The 23,682-nt window shown below is 37.2% G+C and overlaps 2 protein-coding genes across 5 annotated transcripts; one reads left to right on the forward strand and one right to left on the reverse strand.

The window, feature by feature from the left end:
• The first annotated feature begins 7 nt into the window (after window positions 1-7).
• TXNL4A (thioredoxin like 4A) lies at window positions 8-12,539 on the forward strand. 4 transcript variants are annotated; one of them, XM_015887781.3, is made up of 6 exons: window positions 20-142; window positions 679-969; window positions 1,450-1,562; window positions 2,450-2,623; window positions 8,179-8,282; window positions 9,796-12,539. In XM_015887781.3, the coding sequence occupies exons 4-6, from the start codon at window positions 2,471-2,473 to the stop codon at window positions 9,965-9,967; spliced, it is 429 nt and encodes a 142-aa protein (XP_015743267.1). In that variant the 5' UTR covers window positions 20-142; window positions 679-969; window positions 1,450-1,562; window positions 2,450-2,470; the 3' UTR covers window positions 9,968-12,539. The 4 variants fall into 4 exon arrangements, with proteins under 4 accessions (XP_007426501.1, XP_015743267.1, XP_025021328.1 ...); XM_025165560.2 differs by having other exon boundaries at window positions 679-923; XM_007426439.4 differs by lacking the exon at window positions 679-969 and having other exon boundaries at window positions 8-142.
• Window positions 12,540-12,668: 129 nt separating this feature from the next.
• Window positions 12,669-16,465, reverse strand: HSBP1L1 (heat shock factor binding protein 1 like 1). Its single transcript, XM_025165563.2, has 3 exons — window positions 15,458-16,465; window positions 14,396-14,462; window positions 12,669-13,481 (listed from the first exon to the last, which is right to left on the reverse strand). The coding sequence occupies exons 1-3, from the start codon at window positions 15,500-15,502 to the stop codon at window positions 13,342-13,344; spliced, it is 252 nt and encodes an 83-aa protein (XP_025021331.1). The 5' UTR covers window positions 15,503-16,465; the 3' UTR covers window positions 12,669-13,341.
• Window positions 16,466-23,682: the final 7,217 nt, after the last annotated feature.

Below are 23,682 nucleotides of genomic sequence, written 5' to 3' on the forward strand. Positions count from 1 at the left end.
AAGTGACGGACCAACGGAAGGAATGATAGCGCCACTTCCTCTCCTGTGGCTACCCTTGCGACGCTCTAGGATTTTCCTTTAGGCTTGAACGGTGGCGGGCTTTCGGTCGTGGTGGTGTGGCGTTATTATTTCTTTGTCTTTGGTGAGCGGTCGATGAGCTGATGGGAGAAAGGAACTGTTGAGCGGAACGGTTAGAAGGCGGTTGGGCTCCAGGGGTGGCGAGAAAGGTGCGGGCGGGGGAAAAGAGGAAGAAGGGAGAGGTAAGCGAGGAAGAGAGGCGGTCAATGCTGTAGAACAGTGTTTCTCAACCGTGGTCGTTTTAAGATGTATGGACTTCAACTCCTAGAATTCCCTAGCCAGCGTGGGGACTTCTGGGAGTTGAAGTCCGCACGTCTTAAAAGGGTCAAAGTTGAGAAACACTGCTCTTGAAGATGGCACGCTGTGCTCCAAAGAGCTTGGAGGTTAGACCTGATTCCTGTTTTCCGTGGCTGGGGCTGGTCTTTGTGCTCATAAAAAAGGCCTAAACCGTGTGTCAGTCACAACACGCCTTTTCATTTGGAAAACTCCTGCTTAGAGAGGGTTTCCAAAAGCTGTCCTTTAATTTCACTGTTTTCTGAGTTGTGTCATTGCCTGATAGAATTGGCGTTATTATTTATTTATTTTATTCAATTTGTATAGGCACCCATCTCTAACCAGTAACTGGTCTTCAAGAAATGATAATATCCACTGCTTAACTAATTAAAAAAAAAAAAAGGATGGGCTACAAAGTTTTCAGAAAAGCAACAGAATCATACATCAATATGCTGGAAATGCGAACATATCTAAACAGTGATACGGCATGTTTCGAGAGATTGCAAAGACCTGGCCAGCTCCAGACCACCAAGCTTCATGACCGACCGGCCAGCTTGCCTGAGAAGCCTGCAGTAAAATCCAAACTATTGTATTAACCCAGAAATTCTGCCCTTCTCTGTATGGTCCTTTTCCACATATTCGACGAATATATTCCTTAGTTACTTAGGAATTAGGATAGGACTTTGAACTATGCATAAAAATGGGCTTGGGATGGCATTGCTGATGGAAGAGCTGAGATACTGCAAGACTTGCATACTACACTATGCCAATATTGGGGAAAGAGCCCCTGAATTAGGAGTGGTAATCTTGAGCTCCAGTGGGCTTCTAGATAGTACAACTCAAGTCTGATCGCTCTGGCTTCCTATGGAAATACACAAAAAAATTTAGTCATCTTTTAGTTTAGATGTTTTAGTTTAAATGTAGGTGTTTAGATCTTATTCTTTCTGAGGGACAAACACTAAGTATATTTGTTTGGATTAAATCTGAACACATCTATATGAGTTAAAAAAGGGAGCCCTATAAGTATAAGCTTGGAACTGTAGTGATTATTGACAATTGCAAGTATGACAACAGTGGGTGCCTTTTATTCTGTTTTAGGTAATGTGAAACGTGACTGGTTCTCAGACTCCATACAGACTTCATGTATTTCAAAGAGATACTAAATAGAACTTTAGGGGAAGTGAAAGAGAAGTTCCTGAAATTATCATAAGGTAACAAACAGTATTTCATCTTTAAAGGAAAAAAGAAACTCTGCTGTAGTTATGGATCAAATAATAGTTTATATTTTTTGTGTATGTATATAATTATTAATGGACCAGTGATTGAGTTGGTAACACAGCAAATAACAAAACTTGTTTCAACAATATGTTTCTCATTAACTAAAAATACGTTTCCATAGGTGTTATACTTATGGTTCTCTGATTTTCAGAAATTTCTAGGAAACTCACATATTGTTGCTCTTTTATTTTTTCCACAAAAAACATTATTGTGTACTTGCATCTGCCTTATAAAGAGACAAATGAAGCTGTAATATTTACTGGAAGTGCAGCTTTTCTGAGTTATATTTATGATCAGCCAACTCCTGAGTACCAATAGAAAAGAATATGTGTAGCTCAGGGTTGAACTGTGGAGTCCTTGGGGTTCTCTGAGCTTGGTTGTTTTCTTGCAAAAGTTTTGTTACCTGGCTAGGTAATACCTTCAGTGTGCTAAAGATGTTACCTTGCCGAGTAACGAAACATTTGCAAGAAAACAACCAAGCTCAGAGAACCCCAAGGACTCCACAACTCCTGAGTATCTGCAAATCCTATAGTGTTCTCTCTCTGGGCAAAGAAATAGTGTTCACTGTCTGAGGATGAAGGAGCTATTTTGTTTCACAAATATCTCATATTTTAACATCTATGGATTCTAATTATAAATAGTTTTGGGAACTAATCTTGAATTAAAAATGGGATATCTATAAAATAACAGTATCTTGGCCTCTTATGTGTCTTTATCACATAAAATAATACGATTTGGGTTGACTTAAGTTAACCCTTAGTAACATTAAGCGAAGTGTAAACATCAAAATTGTAAATTATTTTCTGTACTTCTCTTACAGATTTGATATAAGTTTTTCAAGATGTCATATATGCTTCCACATTTACACAATGGTTGGCAAGTAGACCAGGCCATTCTTTCAGAAGAGGACCGTGTGGTAGTTATTCGGTTTGGACATGACTGGGATCCAACATGTATGAAAATGGATGAAGTTTTATATAGTATTGCTGAAAAGGTAAAATGTTTTAGCTGACTTGGAGAAATAAAGTTTTATTGTGCTTTAATCAGATCCAAATAATATGCTGAACTTGGAATATGTACTTAAGAAAAATGGCATATTTCTGTTACTAGATGTATTTTTAAAAAAATAGGTAAAAGACTGCAATTGAGGAGTGTGAATTTTTTTCCTGAGATTCCTTAGAGAAAGATTGGAAAACATACATCTTTGCACTCCAGTGATTTTGCTAACTCACTGAATTTGTGTGTTTTGATTTCATTTTTAGCTATAATGTCTTCACATAGTGTGAGAATTTAAGCCATTTATATTATGAAATATAAGAAATGTAATACAAAAAAGAGGATCTAGACAAATTAAGAGAGGATTGATTTGTCAGTGGCTATTACTCTTGATGCCTATATATATATATATCTTTGAATCCAAATTGTTCAGGGATGTTGCCTTCATATTCAGGTTGCAGGTATCTGCTGGGAATTGCAAGAACCAAGTTTTGATGGACTTTGTATAATACTTGTAACATGTTTATGTCAATAGTAGTAGGTCTTCGGTAATACATTCTCTGGACTGTTGCTTTTATCTGAGACTGTTTATATATAACATCACACTATAGAAAAATGCAAGTGCATTTACCCTTTTTTTTCCAGGCATAGGTGACTCCTTCACCCAGCTTTGCTGCAATCCTTGCCCAGCATTGCTACTATCAATATATCCCAGAGGGCATTGTGTGTGGTGGAGGGTTGTATTTTAGTTTGATGGGGGATTCATATGTATGGCATGCATCTATGGTAAAAGAGGTAAAAATATAGTGGTGATATGGATGAGCAGTGGAAGGAGTATGTGAACTGTTGGTATGAGTGACATGTTTTCTGAATTAGGAACCATGGCTTTTGTTCCCAAAAAGGTTAGGAATCAAAAACTAATAACTGTCTTCCAACAATCCCAAAACCTGGTTTAGATGGTACAGTTAATTTTTTTTGCTTGTTTTAATTGTTTTTACTGAAAAGGAGAACAGAAATAGTTTGTGCAATAGTTTGTATAACAATAAGCTAGGATTCTCTGACATCCTGATGTATCATTGCATGTGAATGCACCATGTGTTCAGCTGGCATCAGAAAGCAAATTTATAGAAGGAGACAATGGCAGAAGTGAAGAGATTTAACTTGAAAGGACAACCTTCATTTCACTTGTAATTATAACTAGAGAGGTGCAAAAAGTTTTGAGTTTGGACTGTTTCAAGTTTTTTTATCCTGACCAAGAGTGTTCTGTAGCTCTTCCAGCCTTACTAGCTGTATTGTAACCTTGAGTTCGCCGTATTTCAAGCTTGAAATATATCTGGTGAAATTGGAGCAGACTATTGTGGGCCCAAAATATTTTGTACACTTCTAGGTATAACTACAATTTTTTATTATATGAACAATGTAGGGAAGATTGCAGTGATTTAATACTTACAGGTAGACTTTGCTTAGCAACTGCCTTGGACAGCAACTGTTCAAAGTTACAACAGTGATGAAAAAGTAACTTAGCGAGCAATGCCCACATTTACAGCCTTTGCAGTCTCTCTCTCTCTCAGTCATATATTCACCATTACAGTCAGTATGTGTTGTCCTGTGTCCGATGTGTTTTTTTCTCCCCCCAACAGAGTGGAGAGATTGCCTAAGCAAGATATCTCTTCCTGAGCTGCTCTTCTCCACAGCACAGTGCATCCCTAAAAACTGCTAACCACAAGTTAACAAGCTCAGCTCTGTGACCTTAACTAGTTGATTAGCTGGCTCCCAGCTGCTGCCTATAACTAAGAAGACTTTAATCAGTTTCACACCTTTGGTTTTTGTTTGCCTCCTAAGCAGTTGGGAGCTGGGAGTGCACAAGGCAAACAGCCAGCGCTAGCACATTCCTTTCAATGTGTATCCCCCTTTGTGTGCCTGCTTACTCTCTTTAATCTCTTCTTCTCCAGTGAATGTAAATACAAACATTAATTCCCTTCTTATTATCCCAGCACCAGGGTGAGCATTCCAAAAGGCGGGGGAGTGGGGAAAAAGGGTGATAAGCGTTTCCTTTTAACTGGTTTCCCCATGAATTGAGTTCCGGAAACCTTCCCCGCCATTTAGGCTTACCCAGCTGTTTGGGGTTGTATCCTGCTGACACTGTAAAGCAAAGGAAAGCTGAAGTAAAATCATAAGCACAGTTATGGTCACATGATTTTCTACTTAGTGATCGCAGTGCTTAGTGATGGAGTTGCTGGTCCCAATTGTGCTCACTAAATGAGGACTACCTGCATTGTATTGCCTATAGGCTATGACAATGAAATTGCATATTGTGGTTAAATTTTTACAAGATTTTACTAGTCCACAATTTGGCATGTTTGTATCTATATAATAGGACAGAAATAGGCTGCTGTGAACAGAATTCTGCTTATGGAGCAAGATATGCTCAAATGCCAGCTTGTAAGGAGCTCTTTGAAAATATGTTCCAGAGAGTCAGAGGACTGTCTTAAAGGAAACAATTTGGCTTTGTAAGAAAAAAAGAATTGAATAAATAAACAAACAAACTCCATATTCCTCTTGCTTTCTTCTGCAAAAGATGTGCTGTATCCAAACACTTCCATGAACTGAAAAACTCATAGGGAAAGTTCTAATTCTATTTTATGTATGGTTCTACATTATAAAATGTAATTTTAAAAAATAACGTACTTAAACTTCTGAATAAAATAAAATAATAAAACCACACAAACAGCAACAAATTCAGCAGAAAAGGACAATTTATTTTATTAGAAATCAGCACAAATTACTTAAGCATTTATACATTGCCACCCATCAGAGTTCCTAGTTTATAGACAATAATACATTTGAAAATTATAAAAAAGTCCTATTAAAATTGTAATTTAAAATATATTTTCAGAGCTTTGTCCAGCAATTTTGTTAATCTCTGTATTTCTGATGGGAATTGTTGTATGCTCCCTAGAGTCACTTTGTGTGAGATGGGCGGCTATATAAATATGATAAATAAATTTCAGAGCTCATAATGGCCATTGAGAATGTCTGACTTTTAATCATTGCCTGATGTACTAGTGGTAACCAAAGACAGTCTTTTGTGCTGACCTAACAGTTTCGTTATAGGCAAGCTGTTTAGGACTTTTAAGACTCAAAAGGAGATAATGTTTAGACATTTACCATCACTTTGTATTTCACCTAGAAATAACACAGCAACCGGTGATCATTTCAGTAGAGGTAATATGGTTTCACTGGGATATGCAGAGACTAGCTTAGTTGCCAAATTCTACATATGCTAAAATTTCTAAACTACATACAAAGGCTCTTCAATGCAGTACCATACAATAATGTGCCAGAATTAAAATATTATGGCTATTGGTTTATATTGACCTTTTAAAGAAAGAAAAATCTAAAAATGTTATTTTAATGCTTGTCAAAGAAAAATTTAAACATTGTCTATGTAACTGCTTCAAGGCCAAATTAAGAGAAAATAATTATTTGAGATACTGTGTTGAAACTGGTCATACAATAATAGGAATTGTAGTAACTTGCCAGACAAGTTGGCACTTAAACAGAGGGAAGAAAGAGAACAATATAACTTTTGAATTTAAAAATCTCCCTCTGCAGAAATAGCAGATTATAGAGGGTGACCCTTCCTCATCCTCTTGCTTATGAGCCCTGTTTGGATATCGCTGCTGTACAGAGTGAGTAAACAGTTCTAGTTGTACTACATATTTATATATCATACCAAACTGTTGACATGCTGCAGTTGCGTTATACATTTGGGAAAAAGCAGTTAATGCCATCAACATGGCCTGTTTCAATCCTGGTAACTTCTTTCCATAAACATTCTAGTCCATAAAGCATTTTCCTCTGCTGGTTTGTTTTCCTTCTTTTTTTTTTTTTTTTTTGCAGTATGAATACTTTCCAGCATGACACTTCTGTTTTGAAGTGTAAAAAGAAAAAAATGAGGTTCTAGACCAAAAGTGGTTTCCTGTCAGTTGAGGCAAAAATTTTTACATTTTATCAAGTTCAGATACTCTACCTTGTCTATTCTTAAGAGCTTCTTTATCTCCCTATTGATTTTTAATTTTAGGAAACAGTGTTGCACTATGTGATGCATATTTTCTAAAAGCTAGAATTGATCATCTTATCATTTCTAAATTGTCAGTGATGAAAAGTGTAAATCTTCTCCTTTAAATAACCTCTGTTTTTTACTCATTAGAATTTTAATATCAACCCAAAGGGTTGTATACTCTTTATTGAATTATTTTCAGATTTCTAAAAATGCCTAAGTGGGTTATGTCTGTCATGTATGTATGAGTATTGTGTGTGATTTTTAGTGGGAAATAAGCTTTTTCTTCACTGGTAGGCTTACTGCATGGAAATATATTGTGGGAAGTATTTGTGAGTAAATTGTTTTAATCTCTCTCTCTCTCAAATACCGTCAGCTATAGATTGTTTTAAAAATGTTTTAAGCACTTTGCTCACGTTGCTTCCTCAAGAACTTTCACTGATGTTGTAAATGTGATATTTGAATCTCTAGATTATGTGTTTCATTCAGAGTTCAGCTCAGTGGAGTTCCACTGGTATTTGTGAAGTGCAGGGCAGTATTTGCTACTTTCTGCTGAAATCTTTGAAAATCTACAGAGCTTCAAAAGGAAATGGCAGCTAGCAAGAATTGTCTTTTCCTTCCTTTCTTTTTAGCAGGAGGCCTCCACATGAATCCTTCATGAAAGGGAGAACATATTTCAAACTGAGTCTCTATCTTGTCTAGTATATGTTGCTGCCTGTTTAAAATTAAACTTATGGATAACTATCTTTAGATGTATTTTATGTAATGCATATTCAGTATTTGCAAAATGAATAAGACTCTGCAAAATACTAATTGTATGAGTAAAATATGGGTTTTATTTAAGTGGTAAATTAAATAATAAATAATATATAAGTATTCATTTCCCTATTCTTTGTTTGCTTTTTCAAAAAATATATCCCAATTTCAGTGTTCATTGCCATTATATGATGATTTATTGCATTTTGTAGATGTTCTCCTAAAATTATGAATAAAGCATCATTTCTAAACCAAAAATGGCTATAAATAGGATATTGCAGAAATAGGCAGGGTAAGGTGTTTGGTAACACCTGATAGGATGCATTTGCTCCCTTGTAAAGGTTAAAGTGTTGTTTCAGCAAATATGCTTACTACTGAAATTTCTGTGAGTTTTGGCACTGAAGGAATTTTTTTTTTAATAGTGAAAGGCCTATATTTGTGATATGAAAATGGAGTATAAAATCTTATATTTGTGTAAGAATATTACTTAATAGGAAAACTTATGGAAAAATAATGATCTATGTTTATTAGAAACTGGATGTTTTAAAAAGACTGGTGATAAATGTACCTAAAAAATAGCTGTAGTGGTTAACTGTTTCAAGCATCATGATGTTATGTTCTTATGCTCTCTAAGAATTAAAACTTATGCACGTGTTTCTGTGTAAGTTTACAATATTCTGAAAATAGTTTACAAATATAATTACATTATAAACATGTTTTTTTTTTGCTCTTAGGTGAAAAATTTTGCTGTAATTTATCTAGTAGATATCACAGAAGTACCAGACTTCAATAAGATGTATGAACTGTATGATCCCTGTACTGTTATGTTCTTCTTCAGGTATATTTTCATTCCTACATTGCTCTTTAACTTGCATGTTCTCAGTCAGTGGGTTTTTTTGGGCTGTGTATTTCCAATTCCTGCCTAATTACTTATGTTTTATAATATCATTAAGCTACAGTTTTAACCTGAAAGTAACTTCATTGGGACTGATGTTGTTATTCAACCATTATAGCTTACAAGCTGGTAACTTATCAACAAACCAGCTTATTAGTGAGGAAAGGTGAAAAAGACAAGCTTATTGAGTTGACTTACAAAATAGTTTCTGCAGAACTAGTTGTGAGTTAAATCGGTACAACAGATGTGGTTTTTAAGATCATCATAAAGGTAAGGCAAGTGGCATTATCTTACTACAGGTAGTTCTTGCTTACCAACTGCCTTGTTTAGCGACCATTCAAAGTTACAAAGGTGTAAAAAAAAATCACTTTGCAATCAATCCTCACATTTATGAATGTTGCAGTGCCCCACAGTCACATGATCTCAATTTGTGTGCTTTGCAACTGGCTTGCAACAAGCAGAGTTAATAGAGAAGGCGGAAGTAAAATAAGTTGCGATCACATGATGTTTCACTTAACGACCAAAGGCGAAATGAGATCATAAGATCTCAATTGTGATAATTAAACTAGGACTACCTGTAGTTAGTGTATCTCCAATTGTCCCATGTTCCAGTCCCATTAGATTCTGCTTTTGGATGAAAACGGGTCATGCAAGATAGTTTGAAGGAGAGTTTGAAATAAACATTCCCAGTTAGAGTTCTGTATTGGTTTTTGTATACACAGAACTCTTCAGTATGTAGTTATTCGGAGGAAAATGCCAGCATAGCTATTGGCCTGCTGCAGCAGTCATAGAAAAGAGCTTATTATTTCCTGCAAAGAGCAGTACTCCTACCTGGATTAGTGCGCCACCTAGAGTCGCCTGTGGTGAGATGGGTGGCTACATAAATTGGTTTAATAAATAAATAAAAATAAGCCATGACAGTATACTATAATTTAATTTGACATTAAGCTATTTAATTTTCTTGACTTTATCAGTTTCCTTAACTGGGTCTTTAGTAGTCCTAGAAATGACATAAATTGGTGGAATTCTTTTCTGTTTGGGTATGATATGGGAAGTTCTTTAAATTGGTCATATGAATTTGGTATATTTTTAATGTAACTTTCAAAACCATGTTGTATGCCATGTGGAGGTGTGTAACATGCGAGATAATATAATAATATTTCCAATTAGTAGATATCAGTAAATATCTTTTTAGGAAAAAGAAAATAATGATTAAAACAGTGAGACACCATGATCACTTCCTGATCTGATTAAAGTCAACTATAGCCTATTGGGTTGGAATAACATTCCAGACTAACTTCATTTTAGGAAAAAGGACAGTTTGGATAAACATTAATAATTGTCTCATTGTCTAGAGAAATATAGATAGGACTACTTTAGGAGGTATGCATATAAAATATTAAATAAAAATAAAATAAATATTTGTATAATTATTTTTTTCTTTTCTTTCTTAAAGAAACAAACACATAATGATTGATTTAGGCACAGGTAACAACAACAAAATTAACTGGGCAATGGAAGACAAGCAAGAGATGATTGACATCATAGAAACAGTTTATCGAGGTGCTCGTAAAGGTAGAGGTCTTGTTGTATCACCCAAAGACTACTCAACCAAATACAGATATTGACATTTTGGCTATTTATTTCAAAGTCACCTTTCTTGGAAACTTCCTAAACCCAGGCCTAGCATATGAGAATTCTTCCATGGTTACATCTCATTGTGAATATATTGAACTGAGTAAATATGTTACCTGATTTTCATGGGAAAATGCCATTGATTTGGGAAATAAAAGTTATATTTACTTTTGAATGTAAAGAGCTTAAAATGTCAAGTGTTTTCTAAAAACAATTCTAATTTTTTCTATAGATAATGTGTTGTCTTTTTTCAAAATGTATCTACTCTAGGAATGCATACAAAGTTTTGGAGTGGAATAGGCAATGCCTGGTCATTCATGTCTCATGCCAGTGCTAAAACAGCTGCCCTATATGCCTATTAACTAGTGAGCCTGGTTTACCTGTGGCACAGGAAGTCCTGAAAAACTTGTACCAAGCTGCCTAGCACATCACATTTTCTAATATAAAATATACTGTAATGAAAACCATGAGAGGAAGCCTTGCTGGCGATACTATGACCTATAGATGGCATCTGGTGGTTCTTCTGCCTTGGTGTCCTCTGGTATTTGGGATTTGCTATTTAAAATATTTTAGGCACCTTTTAAAGCAGGGGTTGGAAACCTCCTTCAACAGAGGAACCAGAGGCAAGCCTTCTGCTGCCATTTCCGGGGGATTCGTTACTCAACTCCCACCAAGGCAGCTAGTGAATCATTGCCAAAATGGCTGCCTGAGGAGGCAGCAAGTGCTCTTCTTCTATCTAACGGGGCAGGTAAACATACTTCTTTTTGGGATGACAGGCTGAATGACTTCAGGTGGTGGGCCACATCTGGCCTGCAGGCCATAGGTTGCCGACCCCGGGTTAAAAACATCTGCCGTCATCCATGCTATCCTCTGAATATTGAATATTTTGATGCATGTGGTTTTCAATATTTCAATATTTTAACTGATGGAGATCCCTCTGTAAACTACCTTCAGTTCTTACAGGAAAGATAGAACAGAAAACGAATGAACTGATAGTTTAAACGACAATATGTTGAATATTACACCAAAAACCCTGTTTTGCTTGACCAATTAAAAAAATGGGATCCCTAAAATACTTCAGTTATACTTCAGAAGCTTGACCTCATTTCAACATGTATATGTCAGTTTATATAAAGATGAATTCGACCATATGTTCCTAGGCAGTGTTATTAACATAACAAAAGTGGGTACAAATTAATATGGGCTTATTTACATAAAACAGATGGGTACACATACTATAAACCATAGTGTGATCTTTTTGTTTTTGGCTTATTGTGATTGGCAAATTATAATTTGTAAATCATGTTTTATAATTTAGAATATTGCACAAATATAACCAATTTTTGCTTATTCAGTAAATCATGATGAACCAAACTATGGCTTAGCATGATGTATGAAAACAGTCATTCAGGTTCTGGTTACATTTCTGACATCACTCAATTATCTAATTTCCTCAGTTCATCTGCTGAGAATATAATTTTGTTGTTAGTAAATATGTACACTGCCCAACTCCCAACAACTTTGGGCGGTTTGTAAGTAAAAAACAAAAGAAACAATACAATAAAAACAAGGAACAAAAGTTGGCAAAAGGGGGGGGGGACAGCAACAAAACATACCCACTCCTTGGAAGGGGCTACACCCATCCTAACCAAAGGCCAGGGCAGAGCTAGGTCTTCAAGACCCTCTAAAACACCAGCAACATAGAGACCACTCAGATCTTGGGGGGAACCTCATTCCAGAGGGCAGGCGCTGCAATAGAGAAAGTATCCTTCCGAGTCCCGATAGATGTCATTGTTTAATCAAAGGAACCTGGAGCATGCAAACTCTGCTGGATTGAATCTGCCAGACAGTTACTATGAGAGATAGGCGGCCTCTCAAGTAATCAGGCCCTATGCCATGTAGGGCTGTATAGGTAATTACCGGCACCTTGAATCGCACCCAGAAGTAAACTGGCAACCAGTGCAGCTTGCAAAGCAGGGTTTTACATGGGCATACAAAGGCATACCTGTTACTGCCCATGCCACTGCATTCCGGACCAGCTGAAGCTTCCAGGTGGTCTTCAAGTGCAGCTCCATGTAGAATGTGTTGCAGCAGTTAAGCAGGAAGGGCCTCCTATTCTAGGAATAATATTCTAAAAATCATGGTAGAAATTGTTCAGAATTTCATTAGTGAGACAACAATCTGATTTCAGAACACTTGATTTCAATAGGGGGAAACTAATCAAAGTTGAGATTACACTAATTTTAACTATTAACATGGAATCTTACTCTGATTTCTTTGTACTTGATAGTCATAACATCCATACAGGATATACCAAGAAAAAGAACCTCATGGAGAAAGTGGAAACGAAGCTTATTATAAAAGCCTATTAATGTATTCACACAATAAGTGTATGAACTGTCATGAGCATGAGATTCAGTGTTAATATGAAGCCAGTTTCCAAATTTTAATGTCACTCTTATACAAAAAGTTTCATAAGGAGAATTTTTCTTTATTATAGCAGTAATATAGGCTAGAAATTTTACAACTTTATTTTTCTTTGTAGCCAGTGATGTAGTATAAGAAAAGTATAGCTTGTGTCCATTAGTTAGTTATAGTCTTTTAACAAATCTCTTAAAATTTGTACAAATGTAGACCATACTTAAAGTCTTCATGTTCTGTGCAGCTTTTTCTTTGATGCCTTCAGGTCTGTACAAAAATGATTAGCATAGATATTGAGTTAAAATTAGGAAAACCAGATGTGAATTCAGCATATAAATAACCATCTCCCAATCTTTGTATTTTCTTCCAATTGAATGAATGTAAATAAGGCAATTCATTTTTTCTCCAAAATTTTTAAAATACAGAAATGTACTCTTATGAGAGGTGATACCAGCTCAACATGCTGTGTCTGCTGAACCTTTTAATCACCTGAATTATATTTGTACAAATCTGCATCTGCATGCTTTCTGTACATATAGGTGAATCCTGGCTCTCTTGCAATCACTCCAAAATTTTATGCTTTGCTATAATTTTTATTCTCCAAACTCTTTAGTAAGCAGATGAATACTCTGTGGCTGAGTTTTTAAAAGCTAAGCAAAGATGGATCTGTTGAGTTTTTGGATTGGAGATCATTGGGAAATCTCAGGATTAATAGATTAGACTGGGAAATTGAAAGAGCGCTCTGGAAGAAGGTAGTGCAAAACTATGTATTCTATGGATTCACTGAGTATTAAGTTTCACTTGTGGAAAACTTTACCCTACCTTAAGCTAGCTGTGTTTTCATGTTTCTATTAATGCCAACAAGATTTTTTTTTAAGGATGAGTTTATTTTCTTTTACCCTTTTGAACTGCTGATGCTAAATACATTGTCATAGCAGACATTTAGCTACTTGCACAGTAATGTGATGAGTTTACAAAACCAGAATCTCACCGTTAGATGTTCACTAGCATTTTCTATTCCAGCTTGAGCCATTAGTCCAGTAACATGCTTCTCCAAATCATCTATACGTTCACCCATCTCATCCAGTAAAAGGTTAAAGAGCACTGCATTTTTTAATGTGTTTTTATTAGGGTTTTATACTAATCTATCTGTGGGAAAATAATACATGGTGCATATAAACAAAATATAACAGTATTCACATTTGGTTTCTTTCTATTGTAAAAAGGTCCAAAATGCTCTGTTTGATCTATTTTATCTTATTGGACATAAAACAATTGTGTTCGTGCCATTTCAAGACTGAACATTATTTGAGGCACTTGTCTTCAAATATAATTGTTGAGGCAAGATTATTAGTTTACTTTAAAAACAGGATTTTATTATTATTTGATAGTTTCCTATATACTGCAAATATAATTCAGTACTGTCTCAATTCATAAAGTTGGACAGGAATGTACTGTATCACCATAAAATTCCTATTTAGGAGAATCTAATGTACTTAAATTAGTAATTTAAGAATCTTGTTATATAACTCTTGCTGAAATATGAACATTCATAGTTTTCTAAAATATAAATTTGCAAGGCTCTCTGCCCTATGCAACTTTACTTTTTATAGATTCTTAAGTGAAAAATTCAAATGGGAAGTTGGCATGCTATAATACAAAGTACCGCTTCTGGAAATATCTCTATTTACCAAAAGACTTCTGATCCCCACATAGGCTCCATAAGTATTCTTAGGAAATAAAAATGGTGAGTGGCTACAACCTAGTGTTTTGTTTTAGAAGAATGCCCTCTTGTACAAAACTCTTATCAGAAAACAAACTGGTGTAGATACTCATTTCTAGCTCCCAAGGTCATTCCCTATCATCTTCCAATTTGCCTTTGCCTTTGTTCTGGACAGGTGAACTCAACATTATAAACATGTTTTGAAATATTTAGTGATTAATCAAGCCAATTACAAATAATTTCACACTGGTTTTAGAAAAGGAACTGAAAAGGATATTTTTTAGAGATAGTTTATCAGTCAGATCTTCAAAGTTTTCCTGCAGCTGTTGTAGGAGATTTTCTGCCTGTAGGGGAAAAAATATGTCTATGATGCTAGATAAGTTACCATTTGAGCTATTTCCTGGACTAGTAAATTATCTAGCCCTAGTAGCGCTATTGTCTACAGTGTGTAAAAAGAGATGGCAGCCTATCATTTGTGGAGCTAAGCTTTATTTCATGTACAGAGTACGATGAAGAGGGAGGTATTCCCTAAAATACCTATGTATTTTGTGAAAATACTAAGATCTATAAAAGGGGTAAAAAGAAAGAAAGTGTCACATAAAGCAGAGAATATGAAATGCTGATATTATACCTAACTTTTATATGGAAGTGTTTTTGTATGTCATTAATATATTGTAATTATTTTTTTTTAATCGAGTACAGTGTTTTTTGATTTAGACATACTTGGAATAGATCCCTTGAGTTAAGAAAAAGTTAGCCTCGTTCCCACTCCATGGCATGAGGGTTTCTGGTACCATAAGCAATGGGCACTGATTTTCAGTGAAGAGGTTTAGAAACTTTCTGAAAACCCTATTACAGCTTTTCCCAATGCGGTGCCTTCTACCGGTGTTGGATCTTAATGTCACAATCTTGGGTTATGAGGACCAAAATGCACCAGAGCTGGATGGCACTAGGTCGTAGAGGATTTTTTTTATGCGATGACCTTTGCTACCTGCGAGCTGAAGAGGTATGCTGGTAGCTTCATGCGTTATGGCCAGTAGGTAAAAAGATGCAGAGGGTGCGGGGGAGATGAATATAAACGCCATTTTCCTTCGCCTAGCACCCGTCCTCTTCCTTGCTGATTAACCGTGACTGTGGACATCTCTGCCACGCGATTTCTCCTCAGCTATGTTTAGTCCCCAACGGCTAACACAGAGTGTACTTTGCGTCTGGGACGTTGCCTACAAGGGCTACGACCCATCCGAGTTCTGCGCGAGCGACAGAAAAGCGTCCGCGCGATACCTGCGCAATCGGCAAAGGCGCGGCCGCAAAGCCTCGGACGAGCGTCGCGCGTACTCACAAACTGAGAGAGCTCCTTGGCATTCTGAGGGTCGTTGTCCGCCATTCCCTCTTTCTCCACCTGCGACGCCGCCGGTGCTTGACTCGCCGCTTGCTTTCCCGCTCTTTCCTGATCAAATTGCCGCCCTGGACGGGAGCGAAGTAGCTCCGAGAGACAAAGCCGCCTCCCTGCCGCCCTCCGAGGTTGACAGGCGGGCTTTCCCTCGCCGGCGCGTCTGCACAGCCACGTCCTCCGCGGCTGCCGAGGAGCCAATGCAAAAGGCGACGGTGACTTTTCACACCACCTTCCCACGTGCCCGATGTGTCATTATTTTGGTGCCTGTGACTCGGAGTTTTTAAAGGATGTTAGTTTCTCTCTTGACATTTTATTGCCCCTAAGCAGCCAAAATAGCAACTCCTTCCCATTTTTTAAAGTTTGAAGGATGCTGTTGGTTGCTAAATTCAGTCTTGGTATATGATTGACGCTAAATCTAAACAAGCTGAGGAATTTAGAAGAAAAAGTATTCCAGTAGTGCAGAGGGTGTTTTCTTCACCACTGTGCTAGGAGTCCTAAAATATCAGAGATTAGATGGGGAGAAAGTTGTATCTGCAGGGGCACAACTTTAAACTGCCTGGGAATTTCATTGATGCCTTTGAACTTTGGTGTTGGAGAAGATTCCTGAGAATACTGTGGACAGCCAAGAAAACAAACAAATGCCTCATTGAACAAAATGACCCAGAGTTCTCACTCAAGGCACAAGTGACCAGGTTCAAATTGTCCTACTTCAGACACATTATGTCAAGACCCGGCTCTCTGGAGAAGGCTATAATGTTGGGAAAGGTGGAAGGAAAGAGAAGAGGGCAACCAGCAGCAAGGTGGGTAGACTCAGTTACAGTGGCAATGGGTGCACCGTTGGAAGACCTGAAGGCCGAGGTTAGGGACAGGTTGTCATGGACAAAATCTATGTGGTTGCTAAGAGCGGACAACAACTTGATGGCACATAATCACCCGCACATCTGCTCAAGACAAGAGCACTTTGGTTAAATTATATCCCATCTTTCATTCAAAAGTTCAAGGTGGTATACATAACACTCTCACTCCCTTTTTTCCCTACATGTAGCAACAGTGTGGATGTAATAGGGTTGCATTTTGTCCAACCCAAAGGTTTTTGTAAGTGCACAGCACATGATGGAACAAACATGTCTTGCAGGAAACACATAGAAATGTGTAAGTTATTTATTGTTCATTATGCTTACTGTGCATGTCTAGAAAGACTAAGGCCAAAAATAAGTAGTCTGTCACAGTGTAAAATTGTAAGAAATATTGTAGTGACATTACCTTGAAGACCAACTAGTCCAAATAAATGGTAATTACAATGCCAGGAGCTGTTTATTTTGAAAAACGGGTATTTTCAGAAGCTGTACTGCCTTATTTTAACATGATATTATAATATGCAATATAATTCAAATCAAGATGAGGAATTAAAAAATAAAGAACAGCCTGGAACTAGGATACTATTACAGACATAGTATAGAGATGAAGGTCAGAGTCCAAAAAGTATGTCATTTTTGCTGGTAGCATTTTAAGCCTTTTAAAAGATAACATTAAAAAGTTAATTCCATATCACAGATGTTTTCAAAAAAAATGTATTTAAAATGCATTTTTTTAATCTGGTGAGAAAAGAGAGACCATAGGACACGGTAACACTAACATCCCACTTCCGCCACCACCTTAAACTCACAAAACTGGTAATAGTTCTTTAGAGTCTGTTGCAAGAAAAGAAAGCGACAGCCTGGCTGACCTCGTTTGGCTCGAAAGCTAAGCAGGACTGGTTAGTCTTGTGTAAGATTTCTCCAAGGAATATCAGGACTGTAGGCTAGATTGAAAAGAAAAAAAAAAATTCTAAAAGCAAACCACTTTCATATTGTTGCTAAGAATACCAACAAGTGTGTGTCCCTGAAGTCACCAGGAATCAAGCTTAAGAATTTACTTGAATGAAAGTAATAATATTTCAATGGAGCTGTCATTTGATGGTGGATTTTTAAAAAAATAAAAGCCTAAGAAACTGAATTGACACACCCTCTTAAATATTCCTAGTCACATACAGTATACAGAAGGCTTGCATACACTGAAGAAAAATATGAGACTGGCAGGACAAGTTTCACTAGAACAGCTCTACTTTTTATTAAAGTTATGCAAAAACAAAATTAATCAGTTAGGTATTTAATTTACTGAGAGGAGGCACATGTGGGTTATAATAATTAATCGTAGCTCCAAACATTTTTCACATTCATTTTTATTTCCTAGAAGTCATCTAGGATGTGAATCTGAAAACAAAAACAAAAACAATTACAGCATATTGGAAAACCTGTCAGAACACATTCTTATAAAATTAGGCATGATGGTTAAACAGCTAGGACTGTTAGTTTTAGGTTTAAGGTATAAGATTTTAGATACGTAATAGATTTAAAATAAAATTGATTAAAAATATGCATGCGTAGATGGATGCTGGTGAATTGATAAAGGAATACTGTACTGTGATTACATATGATCATATACTTAAATCATAGTATTGGAAAGATAAATTGACTTTCTGTCACTTCAGATTTAGTACTGATGATTATTTATTTTATTTTATTTTAATTTGCTTTTCAATAATAAAGGGAAAGTAAACATAGCATGGCTCCTGGAATTCTTTCCTACTTTGTAATAATAGCTCTGCTCTGGGTCACATGACTAGGAAGTGGGAAGGGCAATATCATGGAGGACTCAGAAGCATTCTGAGCAACTGCCCAACTGTGTCTCCCACTATGTAGTTCCTGACCAGATCAGCCCATTTCAAACTTGATCTCCCTTTCGCTGCTTCTTCCCCACTTCCCTCATGCTAAATTTGGACTAGTTCTGTCAGTATTCAGAGAGTTATCCTGCTGACAGGCAGGGTCCTGAGCCCCTATATGCATTTTCTTTTCAATATTCTGTTGAGTTGTAAAGAGTAAAAAAGAGAATCCAATTAGATTAAGCATGGAGGAGAATTAAAAACCCTCAGAGTTGGTTGCAATTTTTTACTCAGCAGGGAAAACAATATTTTTCTCCACATTACATATGAATTGGAGAAATCCTCTTATTTTCAGCTTCATACTGGAAGATGCTGTGGAAAACCAACGCATGGAGGAGTGTGCAACTGACTGCAGAACTAGCTAATGAAAAGGTGGATGCCTTTGAAGATTAGCTGTTGCTTGGAAGATCTGGAGAGCTTCTGAACTGGAGCATCATCAAAGGAATCTGGATTTGATACTTCATTTATCTCCTGTCTTTAAAGGGATGTAGATAATCAGTTTCAGCAGACGATTTCTTCCTTGTTCAGATATGCCTTATAGACAAAAGGTAGCAGACTATTTTACATGATAGCTTGAAGCTAACCTATACTCAGTGCTCTGAGGAGAATTACAGTGTTTTCCTTCATCATAGGGTGATTCAGCTGAGATCTGGGCAAATATGCTAGACCAAGATACTAGAAGAATGTCATGTGAGATGCATGACCTCTAGCAGTTATGAAGTATGTGTTCTTATTTAAACCAGCATGGAAAAGCTATTTAAGGCACAAAAGCTTTTCTAATGTTTGGCCTTACTGGAGTAATCCAGTCTATAACCATATCACATACTGTTTAAATATAATTCAGGGTATATTCTGGAACTTTGTCAGGTGTCTAGTACTATTTTATCATCAACATAAATGTATTAGTAATTGGCTTCTGATATATTTGAACATCTGCTGAGTTTATGGGATAGCATCTTCTTAGAGGCTAATGCCATTCAAGCAGGAGGCCCAGGTCATTTCTCCAACCATCCCTTTTCCAATGAACTATAAACTATATAAATTGAATAAATAAACAAACATCTGATGAAACTCAAGATCTTACGCAAACATAAAGTAAGTACTTAGTTTGGCTAGGCTTTTGTTTGGAATTCTTTGTGTGTTGTTGCCTTTATTTTCCTGTATTTCCCTTTTCCTAATAAGTCCTTTGATGGCCTATACTGGCTGTTGCTGGGCAGAAAAAGAAATTATGAAACTAAGGGGCAAGTAGGGAAACCCAGGACTAACGAGCAGAACCAGACAAGACGGGTTCTGCAGTTAGACTGGTGAACTATTATGACCTTATGACAAAAGGACCCTAAAACCACACCTCCTGTTATTACAATTATATTTGCACCCCCACTCATATATTACGGGATAGGCAAGGTGTTATACGAATGTGCAAATTGTATCAAATTTTGATCAATCATATTCTTCCTCCCTGTTTGAATATTGTATAAAGAAGCTAATGGGACAAGCACTGAGCGCACTCTCGGTGTAGAGACACTTGGATGCATCTTCCTTTATTGCTGCAGTAATAAACGAGTTGGACTGGATTTCTCACATCTTGCGTGTTATTTGGAATTCCTCACACTGGATTCTTGCACCTACCTTACACTGGTTTTCTGGCCAACACCTTTTTCACTGTTATTGTTATTTGTTTAATGGATTTATAAGCTCCCTCAGTCACCAAGGGCAATGCTAGGCAATATGTGAGCATTTAATAATATATTTTAAAAACAGAAGCAAAAGAAAAAACAGTCAATAATAACAATATCAACTTTAACAGCCCATATTGCTGAAACTACAACCAGAAATACAAAACAATCAGATGCAAAATGGGGCCACAAATCACCCTGACCCAGCACCTCCTGAAAGAGCCAGGTCTTCAAAGCTTTTTTAAAGGTTAGCAGAGTCAGGGCCATGTGGACTTTGGAGGAATGCTGTTCAAGAGAACAGCAGCAGTCACAGTAAAGGCTCATCGCTGAGGTCCTAAAACATGACATTGTTTAATGATGGGATCTGTAGCATGCTGACTCTGCCAGATTTTATAGGATAAGCAAATACTATTGGAGAAAGGTAGTCCTATAAATATCCAAGCCCTAAGTCTTGAAGGGCTTTATAGATGACGACTAGGACCTTGCATTGTACCTGGAAGCCAACTGGTAACCAGTGCAGCTCATGAAAGAGAGATGTCGCATGAATGAGGTGCGCCCATAACTATTCTTGCTGCTCCATTCTGGACCATGTGCAGCTTCCATGTGGTGTTCAAGGGCAGCCCCATGTAGAGCTCATAGAAGTAATCCAGTTGATTAAGGCATGAATGACTATGGAACTGAAGATTTGGCTTAATTGATTTAACAGAAAGGAATTTTTCATTAAAAACTCCCTTGTGTGCCAGGCTGTACAGTTGTAAAGCTGTTTGTTTTAGGTTTGGCACAAATTCTAGGTTCTAGGCAGGAAAATCCTAATATTTTTATTTTGCTAGAGCTGGGATAAAGGAGTCACACCTTGGTAGAATGACTAAGAACTCTCATTTAGATAGATCAAAGCATTTCAGGAAGTTCAGCCTGACTGGTAGTAGCCTATCATGCTTACTTTTTATTGGGAAATCCTTAGGAATCAGGGCTACCTGTGAGGTTTCAAATTACTATCCATCTCACTTCAAAACTCTGAGCCTGTATCATGGCATTCTGGCAATCATTGAATGCCTCCTAAAATGCCAATTTTTGTGGAAGCAACTAATACAATGCATGTGTTACAGTTCTTATTGAGATCTTGAATCATATTAACCTATCAGGAGTAAGTCCATCTACTGGAAAAAAAGACCTGAGTTTCAACTTTGCAAATTGTAGCTGCAGATCAAAGTGGCTGTTCATTCCATCAGTCAATGCATGAGAGAGGGAAAAAACTGTAGATTATGAGGGTTACAGGAAGTCCCCAGGTTAAGAACACCCGGTTTATAGATGACCCATAGTTAAGAACAGAGTCTCTTGTAACAAAAATTGAGTTAAATACACAGTGATTTGAGTTAAATACACAAAGGGGGTCTAAACTGGGGACTACCTGTATTATATACAGGATGGCTGCTATAATCTGGTCTTGTGACACAGATTCAGTGTTCTGAAATCCAAAATGGGAGATTGTGTGTATGTGTGTGTGTGTGACAATAGCAGGCCAGGAGAATGACATTTTGTTTGTTGCCAATAAAATAAAAATATTGCTTGTTAATTGTGGGGGTCAGCCAGTGCAAAATGGTTGGGTTCCAGGAAAGCATTTGGTCTGGCTCTCTTCAAATATGACAGTAATACTGATATTTTTTCCTCAACATTTAAGTCAGTTTGATGGTCACTAGCCTTTGTCAAAGGTTGTACAGTACTTCAAATGTGGGTGGGGCTAGAGTCCATTTGGGGTGGGAGGTTCAGGAGTTTTAAGGGGAAAATGAGTGAAAAATCTCCAAGGCTTAAGGCAACCATTTTGACCTTTAAAACTCCCAGTCTTAAAAAAAAAAAAAAAAAAGACATCCATTTTTTCACTCATCCATTTTGGAGGATCTGTAAGGACCACAAAAGGAAGGCTGATTGGCTGTTTTTTGTACTTGTTCTGTAGAGTAACTTGCAAAATGCTGTTCTTGGCTCTTGAAGGGATAGGAAGCAAAAATAAGAATGGTATAACTTTGGTAGTTTTTTTCTCCCATATATACTCTTTTTCATCTACTACTCTAATGGTAGAAATTTAGCATATTTAATTCCATCCTCCCATCCAACTTCTCCAAAATAGAAAATCAGAATGGAATTTCTTCTGCTTTATGGATTCAATGGCATAGCAGAACCTAAGCTGACTTTATAATGGCCAGCTTAGAAAGTAAATAGAGTTCCACTGATTGTTTTATTTCTTTACTTTATTTATATGCCACCACACTCTATATGAGAGAGCCAGTTTGGTGTAGTGGTTAAGGCATCAGGCTAGAAACTGGGAGACCATGAGTTCCAGTCCCGCCTTTGGCACAAAGCCAGCTAGGTGTCCTTGGGTCAGTCACTCTCTCTCATCCCTAGGAAGGAGGCGATGGCAATCCACTTCTGAAAAACCTTCCCAAGAAAGCTGCAGGGACTAGTCCAGGCAGTCACCAGGAGTCAGAAACTGACTTGAAGGCACACCCAGACACACACACACAAACCCCACACCATTCGGTATGAACTCATGGCACTGAGTTTAATGAAAAGATACATATGCTATCTTTGGCTCTTACAAGGACTTCAGGCCAGCTTGTGTGTACATAACCATTACATAACCATTATTCCTGTAGTGTTCTGCTGCTGAAAGGCTAAGTGTTAATTTATTTCATTTTACTTTGTCTGGTAAAACATCTGACAGAGGAAAAGTTGTTTTGACCTTGTAACACTTGAGAATAACTTCTCTCTCTGTATTTTCAAGTTCCAGGGCACAATTTCCACTTTGCTTATGGAGCAGCATGAGAGCTGGGTCTCCCACCTTCATGTTTTCTTCAGTTTCAGTGGGTGTGATTTCTGCCTGACAGAATTAAGTATGGAAATTTTAGGGCTGCTTCTGGCCAGTGGAAGTTGCTCCTGATGCCAAAATCCTGTATAGTTTCTTAGAAGTCCTTTGAACTATATAGAATTTACTGCTGGATAGAGATAAATACAGTTTTACGGAATGCTTTAAAAACAAGACCTGCAATGTTGTTAATGCCTTTTAGGATTTCTTTTTTTAATAGAAAGATTTAATTATATTATGGTATGTTTGATGACAGATGCCTTGAATATTTCATAGGAAGTTGAGGCATAATTGCTGACTAGTAACAGTAGGCAAGAATGTACGTATAGTAGTTAAAATATATGGTTTTGTACTCTGCCCAGAGTCCTTTGGAGTTGGGCGGCTGCAACAAACTTGAATAAATAATAAGAAATATGTTTGGCATTTAGTGTAAACACACACCCATACACGCATTTTCTTTCTTCAATGCACGTCTTCAGCTAAAAATAATGCTTCCTGCGTTGATGATTATGACATTTTAAAGAAGCGTGGGACGCAGTTCCGACCTATTTATATTCTATATGGAACATGCTCACTTTGTTGTATGAAGACTTTGTGATATTAAGACATTTGCTCTGTACTATTTTTCCAATAGCTTTTTCTCGTCGTATCTGATGGGGAAAGAATGATGGGTGGGGGGGGGCATCTAAATCCTTGCATACCAGAGAGAATGGGCTAGATCTTCTCTTTCGGAAACTGATACTCCCCCCACGCGTTTCCCAGCATCTTAGCGCGTCTCCTTCTCTCCGGAACAGGAGGGGCGCTAGGACCCAAACGGCGGAAGGCCAGGAGGGGCGCTTCTGCTTCTCCTGATGTCACAGAGGCGGGGCTCGTTTTC

This window comes from Python bivittatus, unplaced genomic scaffold (assembly GCF_059951505.1).
Source record: "Python bivittatus isolate LINGU-HERP-01145 unplaced genomic scaffold, Pbiv_v1 ctg000840_np1212, whole genome shotgun sequence".
NCBI lineage: Eukaryota > Metazoa > Chordata > Lepidosauria > Squamata > Pythonidae > Python > Python bivittatus.

What these genes read in the sequence shown, in the direction of transcription:
- TXNL4A (XM_007426439.4), top strand. Translation starts at nt 2,471, where the DNA reads ATGTCATATATGCTTCCACATTTACACAATGGTTGGCAAGTAGACCAG. An exon ending in TATATAGTATTGCTGAAAAG is followed by an intron (nt 2,624 to 8,178) that starts GTAAAATGTTTT and finishes TTTTGCTCTTAG; the next exon opens with GTGAAAAATTTTGCTGTAAT. An exon ending in ACTGTTATGTTCTTCTTCAG is followed by an intron (nt 8,283 to 9,795) that starts GTATATTTTCAT and finishes TCTTTCTTAAAG; the next exon opens with AAACAAACACATAATGATTG.
- HSBP1L1 (XM_025165563.2), bottom strand. Translation starts at nt 15,502, where the DNA reads ATGGCGGACAACGACCCTCAGAATGCCAAGGAGCTCTCTCAGTTT. An exon ending in CCAAGGAGCTCTCTCAGTTT is followed by an intron (nt 14,463 to 15,457) that starts GTGAGTACGCGC and finishes TTTCCCCTACAG; the next exon opens with GCAGAAAATCTCCTACAACA. An exon ending in TGATAAACTATCTCTAAAAA is followed by an intron (nt 13,482 to 14,395) that starts ATATCCTTTTCA and finishes TTAACCTTTTAC; the next exon opens with TGGATGAGATGGGTGAACGT.